At 42.2% G+C, this 10,534-nt stretch overlaps 1 protein-coding gene across 6 annotated transcripts in view; it reads right to left on the bottom strand.

The window, feature by feature from the left end:
• Positions 1 to 1,208: 1,208 nt before the first annotated feature.
• CREBBP (CREB binding lysine acetyltransferase) overlaps positions 1,209 to 10,534 on the bottom strand; it is a 203,366-nt gene continuing 194,040 nt past the window's right edge. For all 6 annotated transcript variants that reach the window (XM_032781631.2, XM_032781632.2, XM_032781629.2 and 3 more), the window contains 3 exons: positions 7,380 to 7,541; positions 6,814 to 7,095; positions 1,209 to 5,628 (listed from right to left, as the gene is read on the bottom strand). In XM_032781631.2, coding sequence (XP_032637522.1) covers positions 3,457 to 5,628; positions 6,814 to 7,095; positions 7,380 to 7,541 — 2,616 coding nt within the window. In that variant the 3' untranslated portion in view covers positions 1,209 to 3,456. The remainder of the gene's footprint in view (positions 5,629 to 6,813; positions 7,096 to 7,379; positions 7,542 to 10,534) is intronic.

The following is a 10,534-nucleotide window of genomic DNA, read 5'->3' as shown; positions in this document are numbered from 1 at the left end:
CATGAACTAGTGCAGAGCTATCTTGAATCTGTAAACAGCTTGAAACAGTATCTTTGCAAGGGATGAGAGATGCTCTTATTCATCTTGGGTGTTGACTCAATCATAACGATGACATCTTAACTCAATGTTGCTTTTTCCCTGCTGACTTTAGCTGAAACACACAGCACATGTGACTATCCATCCTTGAGACGGCATGGTGGAGAAAGGGAGGACAAGGAGGCAAGTGGACCAAGTTGTTGCAAGAGGCAATTCAGAATTCAAGACTCCTTCCGCTCAAAAATAATTAAGCGATTCCTGGCTTTGACAGGAAAGAAAGGAGATGCACTCCTTCTTTGGAGCTAAAAGACCTAATCACCTCAGTGCCAAAAGATTCAAACCTGCCTCCCGTGCCTTCAGGTTGCAGAAGCCCGAGATTTCTCAAGGCTTCTTCTACAAGGCAATTGTTTATTATCAGCACAAAACTCTGCAGCGCATTCAAATCCAGGGCTTGACAAAACTGAAAAACATTCCAGATCTAAAGTTATGCTGAACTTCATGTTAAAATAAACTCGAGGAAGCCTATACTGACTGTCAAAGCTCTCTGCAGAGAATAGTGTACAGCAAAGTAGCTGGTACCTTATGATTTAGGATCTGTTCTTAGCTCTGCCACTATCAAAGTGGGACAGCACCTGTTCCCACCTGTAAAATTCACCCTTTTATCTAAAGCATTCTAAAGTCTCTGTCGAAGAAACACAAAGAACCACGTCTAATTTCTGAATTTATTTGAAGATGCCAGAGAAATTATGTGCCACTGCATTCAGCATGGCTGCAAAGTATATGGGATCAGGAATAGTGACACTGCGCAATCTAGACTCTCCCTCCCACCCCCACCCCATACTTACAGTATTAGCAGCATTCTCTCAACAGGGGTATCAGAAATTAATTATGTTTCTCCGTTTTCTATAAGGACTTTCTTGCACACTTTCCACAGCTGGAAGCCAGTTGAACTGTTACATGAAAGCAGCCCCATCTCCCTCAGGTTTCCCTTATACAGCTTTAGAAATAGTGCTAACGGATTTTAAAAATAAAATATTATCTCTCTCCACACACACACACACACACACACTCTCTCTCTCTCTCGCGGGAATCAATACAGTCAGCTAAACCTTAGTTCAGACTCAGCTGATCCTAATGGGCACTAGCCAATTGGAACCATCCTTCAATCCAAGCAGTTTTACCAGCTTTTATTAGAAACACCAGCACATTTCAAGTTTCCTCTTTTTGATCACAAATATAGTATTTTTCTCCTTTTATGTATACAGCATGAGACACAGCATCAGGGCTTTCCATCCTTTTTACAACAATTTCCTTTGGACAAGCTCTGGGTTAGTGTTCAGTGACCTCACCCCAGCCCAGAATTTTGACATCTTGATTGCTGAAGACAGTTGCACGGAAAGGTGAGTCCAAAGATGGTGATGTTGGTACAACAGTTTAGATTTGCAGAAGAAGTTAAGCAGAGACCCTCTACAGTTTAAAAAAGATTAAGCAGTGCTGTGGTGCACTACTATTTTCACAGTATGGGGCAAAAAGTTCTTCCACTTCCAGAAGTTAATACATTTGCTCTTTTTCCTTAAAACACTGTTCCAATAAAAAACTGTAATACTGGAGGAAATGCTAACTTCATGTAAAAAGCCAAGCAAGCCAGATGCTCCCAACCGGAGCAACGTCAGACCACGGGTTTGGGGGTATTCTTCTGGATTTGCCGCAAATCCCCTTTGAAGTTCACATAAACCACATGACTAAAATTTAAGGTGTTGTAATCCTAGGCTAACAGTGGATTTAACTTTCACATCCTAAACCTGGAGAGTTTCCTCAGTTTTAAATTCAGAAAAAGTAATTTACTGGGCAGTGGAGTGTGCCCATGAACATCAGGGCATGATGACAGGATATTAGAGGGAACACGTACATGATTAGTTATTTTTATTCCACAGAAAACTCTCAAATCTAGACTTGGAGTTAACAGCAGAAAAATAGTGTTAAAGTCAATAGGTTCATATTATGTTCATATTTTTCTACAGACTAAATAAATTAGCCCAGAATTAACTCAGTGCTTTCTCCCTCTCTTCCAATGGTGATCCTTCTCTAAATTCAATGCATTTTAAAAAAGCAACAGTTATTAATAATTTATTCCAGTTAACCCTTCTGGATGAATGCCTGTAAGTATTAAATGTATGGGGAACAGATTATCTTCCTCTCCCCCTCCCCAAAAAGGAAACAATCGATAAAGGGTGTGGTAAACAGACATGCTACTAACAGTACTCCTTGTATCGTGCCTCGCCTCTCAATGCCACTGGCTGCTTCTGTGTAATGAGCGAATATTCATAGCCATGTCTTACAAAGAACATGATCCAAAAAATATATAAATAAATAAAAACCTTAAACATTCTTACATGGATTTTAAAGAACAGAATACATGTTAAAAACTTCAGTAATTTATATCAATTTTAAGCAATACTTTATATACAATGGAAAAAAGACATGCATAGTCCAAATACAATGTTGAAAACAGCATTTTCATAACAAAAAACCCCAAACACTAAGTGTTAATATCATGTACATGAATTCAAGAAGGACCACCCTTTTTGTCTGTTGCACACAGTTTATTTAACAATATGATATATAAGTAAGAAATGAGGTTTTTTTTGTTTTTTACCATTCTATACAGTGATTGAATCTTCTTGGATTTTCTTATTTATAGTAATTATAGAGCTTGCATGATTTACACTAGAATTGCATTCCTCATTTCAAGTTTCACTTAGAAGAAAGACTGAAAGAAAAGAATGCTTCTTCTCTATTGAAATCAGCATGGTCTAAGAGTGATCATCCCTATTTTTTTTTCATCTAAAACCAGTTTTTATCAGAGAAACAAAGCAACAATTTCTACATCTGCAAGACAAGGATTTTGGCATTAGCCAATGTGTGTGTGCAAGAGTCAATTCCTATTTTTTCCAGGGGTAATACTTCAAATGCCTGCAGAGTTCACTATAGAAAAAAATCTTCCCGCAACACGTCAAAGTTATCGAGATACATTATAATGTTGCATTTTTCAGGAAACAGTTTCTGAATATTATTTTTCTTCGCTTTTAAACATAAATGTTTAAAGTCTTGAAAATACAAATAAAAATATGAATATAATGAACTTGTTTTCCCATTAAAAAAAGGTATGAGTCAACAGGAACAAAAAAAATAAAACCCAAAAAACAAAAACAAAAAACCCACAAAAAAGAGACCAGATATTTTAACCGCCTGGCTTTAACAAAAAATATATTCTTTGTATTGTTTTTTTAAACAGCAATTCATTCTTCCATGTGTAGGAAGCAGCAGTTCCATCTAGGATTCAAAACAATCTAGATGTCTGAATTTTCAGTACAAAATGTCCAAGAACATGAAACGAAAAAAAGTGATGCTCCCATAATGCTACAAACCCTCCACAAATTTTTCTAGTGTGTCTCCTGTGGTATCACCAACCAGAGACAATTCGTTAGACAATGCACTCCTGTTTGGGGTGTTTAACTGTGGAAGCATTGCACTCTGTTCTGGGTTGCCCAAGTGTCCCTGATCCATGGAGCTAGCCATAGTAACTGCAAGTCCTGGGTGGGGGGAACCAGTCTGGGGAGAGACATGATGAGGTGATGGTTGGGGCTGTATCCTTGGTGACGGGCTGGAATGTGGTGGTTGGGACTGGGGCCGGGGAGATTGAACAGGTGCTGGAGATCGCACCTGGTTGCTGAGGGATGTGGCAATCTGCTGGCCGGGAAGATGAGATGCCTGTGGTTGTCCTGAGAGCATATGCTGCTGGGGGCTCATGGGATTAGGTTGGCCTGGGGACCCTATCTGCTGTTTCATCTGTTGCTGTTGCAGAATCCTTTGCTGCAGTGCTTGCTGAATGTTGGAAGTGCCATCTGCCCCCATGCCAGGTTGGCCCATCTGATTCAGCTGTCCCATCTGAGCCATCTGTCCCATGGACCCCCCCTGTATTGATATATGCTGCTGCATTCGTTGCTGTTGCATGGCTTGAGGATAACCTCCAGGTCCTTGAGGCTGCTGAAACTGATTATGCCCGGCCATCCCTCCTGCCATGCCAGCACCTCCTTGTTGTTGTTGTTGTTGCTGCTGCTGCTGCTGCAGTAATTGCCTCCTCAATATCTCTCTATACTGTGGACTCATATTTGCCATGCCAGGATTGTGTCCAGGGTTCATAATGTTTATCGCTTGCCCCTGGGGATTCATGCCACCTATTCCCTGCTGCTGAGGAGGAACACTCGGTCTCTGGACTCCTGCTTGCATTGCACTTATGGTCTGCAGGCTAGGCTGTGCGTGCATACCTTGCTGCTGCATCCCAGTCTGAGATTGCTGCATCCCAGGCTGAGGCTGTATGCCTGCTTGTGGTTGCATCCCAGGCTGGTTTGCCACATATTTGGCTGTTCTTTGCTTTATAAAAGCTGCCATAAGCTGAGGGTTGGATTTGAGGATATTAAGAACCTGTTGCTGCTGCTGTGGAGAGCTAGGTGATTTCAAGGTCCGCAATAAGTCCTGAAGTGCATTCGGTGCAATGCTGCGTGGTGGCTGTTGCACACCTGGCATTCTTGGCCCAGCTACAGTTTGCTGTGGCGGCATTGGCATAACAGGTCTCGGCATTCCCGGCTGCATTGTTTGCTGCGGTGGCATTGGAGATGATTGCCATTGTCCAGATTGCATGTTGGACATTACTGGACCACTTACGGGGTTAGGCCGGGGTACATTCATGCCAACTTGCTGCATCTGGTTCACTGAACTCACTGCTGGGTTTACTATTCCTGGACGACCAGGAGGTAAACCATTATTTATGGTGTTGACCCTGTAGAGTTGCTGCTGCTGCTGGGCAGCTTCTCTCTCAATCTGCCGAGCTGCTTCCACAGCCGCCGGGGGAGGCTGGGCAGGAGGCGGAGGTGCTGCCACCTGGTTTGTAGGTTTTCCTGTTGGAACAGTAGTAGGGGGTTGAGTTCTTGTTGCACTGGGGAAGCCAGCTGGTGATGTACTTACAGGGGAGGGCTGGGGTTGAGGAGGCGGCTGCGGTGTTTGTGGCGTACTTGGCTGCTGTGTGGGAGTACCAGGCGTTGCTGAGGTAGGAGAAGGCAAACTTTGCTGAGGCACGTTTCGGGTGTTCATGGTAGCCATCCTTCGGCGCATTAACTGAGCTTGTTGGAGGCGGTGCTGAATCTGCTGCTGCCGGAGCTTGTGTTTAATATTGAGACAGAATGGCACAGGGCATTTGTTCTCTTGGCAGTGTTTGGCATGGTAGCAGCAAAGAGCAATTAGCTGTTTGCACACAGGACAGCCACCGTTTGTCTTGCGCTTGCAGCCCTTGGTATGCTGAACAACCCGTTTCATTTTCTGGCAGGATGGTAATGAGCAGTTTGCATTGCGGCACTGACAGGCATGGACCAAGGACTGGATGCAGCGCTGGATGCTTAGTCGACGCGATTCCTGGGGGCTCTTTGATTGTTGCTCTCCTTGGCTGTTGCTCTCATCATCCAGACCCAGGCCCCATTTAACCATCTTGTGGTCGTGGCTCTTAGTGTTGTAGCAGTTAATGCAAAGGTCGTAGTCCTAAAAATAAAGAAAAACCCACTTACTTCAGCATCTTAATACAGCATAAAGCTCTTGATACTACCAGGGCTAAAGAGGTTATGCCAACATATTCTTGATACGAAACTAGGCTCCACTGTTCTGTGGGTTTTTTTGCAGGGTGGGATCTGTCTTGCTCTACTCAATGCCAACTAAGGCACATTCTGGAAGGGCCCAACACCCAGTGCTATGACTGTAGGAACTGTGCCACCTCAAGAGAGGAGACGCTAGGCTCACCCAACGTTTAGACACAACAAATCCTGCATCTTGGTAGGTGATTAGACTAGATGATCCTTGCAGTCCCTTCTAACTCTATGATTCTATTTATGAAAATATTGAAGTTAAGTCACTCTAGAGCAAGTAAGCTCTTTAGAAGCTACTCAGATATCATCCCCAGCAACTAATTGCTCTGCCTGCTTCTGTCTTTCTCAGATGGTATTATGAGACAGTAAGTTTCCACCCCATCAGTTACAGTTGCCTCATTGGGATAGGACATGACAGCCTCCTAAAGTCCAGCTTCAGAGACCAGCACAATGAGTCTAAAGGTCCTAGATCCTTTAATAGCAAGTTAAACCTAGCTCAGAATCAGAGTTTAACAGTAAGCTAAACCTACCTTAGATTCAGAAATTGACAACTGTATATTTAGCTGCTCCTATAGCAGTTAGATGAGAAACTAGTTACTACTCCTAAATCAAATTTTTATCCCCAAAACAAACCTTCATACTGAGGAGCTTCAAGCTAACGCATATACTTACCTGAAAGAACTGAAACTATGTGTACACTACAGGTGCCACAGCGGCACAACTGTAGCGTGGCAGCTATGCTGCTGTAGCATGGACACCTACTACAGTGACAGAAGGGGTTTTTTCCATGGTAGCAATACTCAAGAGGAATAGCTCAGTGGACAAAAGAATTCTTCTGTCCACCCTAGCTGCGTCTACAGCAGGGGTTAGGTGAACCTGCGTCTTGTACACCATGAATAATTACTCTGCTATGACAATTTACCCATGCTGACAATCCTCACACCTAGCTCAGAATTAGTTTCTGGGTCTATGGGCAGTTCTCAGGAGAACATTTAACTTGGGTGAGAAGGAGGCACATTTAGAAGGAGAAGTGGAAAGAGAGAGAGAGAAAAAAAAAAAGAGAGTCAGACACATATGCACATACCTCACAGACAGTACAATGCCACCTTGTTTCCACATGGTGCTTGCACTCATTGCATGTATAGACAAAACGGTCCTGCCCTTGCGTATGTAGTTCTACGAGCATGCACAATGTGGACCACTTGGATCGACGTAATGAGGAGAACTCCCAGTGCTTATCTCTTGCTAAGGTAAGGAAGGCATCTCGCCCATCCATCAAATCACAGCTAAGTAATGGATCAGGGTCCACAATGGGAGGCAGGGTGTTTATCACAGGTCCAGCATGTAAGTGAATCACAAAAAAGACCTGCAAGTAAATGGGAAAAATGACTAGGGTTATAAAAATAACTCCAAAACATCTTTTAGAAATAAAAGCTTCTAAATAGAGAAACAAAGCTTATACCATACCACAGATATGGTATGATCTAATTAATTAAGTTAAAGGTAACCTACTTCAATATGTACTGTAAAAGAAAAATAAAAGTCTAATTGCAGTCACAAGCATTGTTCCTTCCTGTTTTGACTCAACTATTGTCGAGCCTGATTTTACAAAAATGTTATCTTCTATTTCAGCAGTATTTCTGACTGTACCTCTTTATGTTTTTCCATGGTGGCATAGAGTTTCTGGGATAGATCATTGGACACATTTGGCATGCTGGGTTTCTTTTTGTTAGCTCTACTGATGCTGCTCTTATTCTTGTTGGTTTTTTTGTTGTTCTTTTTCTTGGCATTCTTGCTGTCACTCTGGCTCCCCTGCAATAAATATGTTAGAAGAATGTTAAACTTTGTAAAACTCTGTTCTATTTACTATTATTTCACTCAAGCCCTTTGCTGTCAAGGGCTGAGACATTGTTCCAATTTATGTAAATTAGCCACAATACTGTTGGCATAGCAAGTCTTCCAGGAGAAATAGGAGGCAAGAATTTAAAACCTGTCAGGCAAGGGAAGGGAAAAAAAATAATTTTCGAAGAATTTAAAGTAACATAAATGTGTTTGTAATTTAAATACATATATTCATTTAAGGATTTGGGATTTTATGCAGTTTTCATTAAAACTTGTGTGTGAAAGCTTTGCACACTTCACCTTTCACGGCTTGCCAGCAGTTTTTACACAACACCAATATTTTAGGAGTTTAACAAAATTGCCTCCGCTTTAGGATTTCAGATGCTTTTTTGGGCTCTATCACTTCTAACAGCTTTGTTTCTCTGAAATTCTGTGCACCCCGAGGCTCAATGTGCAGACAAGGATGAGTGTTCTGGGGGATTTAAAATTAAAAAGACTACACAGTATTTCATTCAGAAAATTGGCTACTGCGCATGTACAATTCTTTCCAATAGAAGTTTTGTAGCAAGGGCATATGCCACGCAGATGCCGTGACACATCAAACTGTAATGACTGTGTATTAAATGGTAGAGGGAAGCACAGGGACAATAATTTCCTTTTAAAACCCATCAATATGGATTCTCACAGCTGACTGAGGGATCAATTTTATAAATTATTATTGTTAACACATAAAGCACTTTCTATGCCCATTTACAGGTCAGATTATGTTTAGATTTATAAGACTAGGCAAAAAAATTGCCTCTCTTTGGAACTAGAGGCCCTTGACAATTATTTTAAAACATGAATGCCAAGTCAAAAACCTCCCCAAAACACCCGCCCCCTGAGTTGTGATTTCCACAACTCAAAAGCACCCATGAAAATTCTATGAAATGAGATACACACATATTCTTTGTAAGCAATTTATTCAAACATGAAGGCAACCACCATCTAAACTGAAAAGCTTGCAATTCAGTAAACATAATCAAGTCTCCACTCTTCTAACAAGTTAGGATTATCTCTCTTGCTTTTGCCTTTAGATACCAATATTCTTTTATCAATTCATTCATTTTTTCAGCATCTACCTTGTATTGAAATTTTGACCAAGCCCTTGTGAATGCATTAAAAACACACTTGTGCTGCTAATGAGAGTCAGACAGAATGCAGGTCTTTTCAAAATTGACCACATTCTGAATTCAACTGTCCTGTATTCCTTTATTTTCCTTCCAAAATTTTAATGCAACAATGATACAGCCTCCTTTGCAAACATATGTTCAGGGCAGAAATCTAACTCTTCACCCTTAAAGGCTAGGAGAGAAAGGAAAGTCAGGGTTATATCCTATCAGCCATATTTCAGCCTCTTCTTCATAGTTTGGGAACAAACTATGACCTCTGTGTACTGGATCAGTCATTAATTCCACAGTTTCTTTAAATAATTTTTTGGTTTTGTTCTTGAGCTGTTCCAGCTCTTTGCTGTCAATTAGCCCAAACCAGATTTCCCTCTGAGATGGCGGTGGTGTTATCAGCCTGTAATCCGACAAGGCTCTTCAAAACTTCCTTCAATTGCTTTTGTACATTTCATACTTGTCTACATAGGCCCTTGATAAGTAAAATATTGGTATTTTTTGATCTAAGTCCTCCACCTACTCAGTGCGACATAACATTTATATTTGTTGAGTGCAAAGGCAGAAAAACAGGGCTTGTCTGCAACAGCAACCAAGGACTGTTCAGTGCAGCTTGGAGCGGAGGAGAGGGTAAAGGTGCCTTTTTGCACTTCCCTCTTTCCGCACCATCCAGGCACCAGGATAGTCCCTGTGGTAAATGAGAGCTGCCTGAGAGCGACTCATTTGTGCTGGGTGCCAACTGTACCAAGGGAGCATTAGGGTAGCCAAGTGTCAGCAGGCCATAGGTTCCTTGGATGGTGGTGGGGGAAGAGATTCAACAGTAGCTACTCATGAATCCTCTTAACTCAAGGGGAGTGGTGAATCTTCTAGTGGCTGTCTGAATTTAGAGCAGCTCTTCCCCATGTGAGTGTGTGTGGAGAACATGAGCTGGGGGGATCCGTGGTAAGGCAGGGGATACCAACCATCATGGTTGCATCATGTACCCGAGGACTGTGTTATGCAGGGGTGCCAAATTCTCGTAAATTACGGTCCCTGATATAAATTTAGGACTCCGTACTCCCTTCAATCCATAGCAATTGCCTATGTTGTCACTGGAAAGTTTGCAGAGAGATCAAGAGGTAAATATGGTTTTTATGTAGTAACTAAACTTTTAGGTTTTTTCGTTTTGTTTTTTATTCAGGACCTTATTTTTGCATTTCGCATTACTCAGTGAGAAAATACACTTCTCTTTATGGGGTCACTTCTGTCTCTGCTCTGTTTCCCCAACCTCTTTCTTTGTTTCTTTCCCTCCTCCCTGTCTGTATTACCTATGTTGTTCCCTCTGCATTTCCTTCTCTGCAACAACTCCTAATTCCAAATTCCCTGTGGGCTTCACTGCCACTCTCTCTCCTCAGTCTATCTGCTAAAATGCTCAGCACTGAACTAGTCAATTTTGACACTGAAATGTTACTGGATTGCAGAGATGACACTTCAGAGAGATTAATAGGGCATCGAGGCATCCACACTTCTCATTCATGGTTTCAGGCAGCCAGCAGACTGAGACAATCACCATTGCATCAGTTATGCTCAGCTCACATTTGGAAGCTGCTCTTCACAAACATGAGAGGCAGAAAAAGACGGTTACTCACCTTTGTAACTGTTGTTCTTCGAGATGTGTTGCTCATATCCATTCCAGTTAGGTGTGTGCGCGCTACGTGCACGTTCGTCGGAAGATTTTTACCCTAGCAACACTCGGTGGGTCGGCAGGGCGCCCCCTGGAGCGGCGCCGCTATGGTGCCGGATATATACCCCTGCCGACCCAGC

This window comes from Chelonoidis abingdonii, chromosome 9, assembly GCF_003597395.2.
Source record: "Chelonoidis abingdonii isolate Lonesome George chromosome 9, CheloAbing_2.0, whole genome shotgun sequence".
In the NCBI taxonomy this organism is placed as follows: Eukaryota; Metazoa; Chordata; order Testudines; family Testudinidae; genus Chelonoidis; species Chelonoidis abingdonii.
The sequence above is the reverse complement of the archived record's forward strand: the minus strand, read 5'-3'. Positions and strand labels throughout refer to the sequence as shown.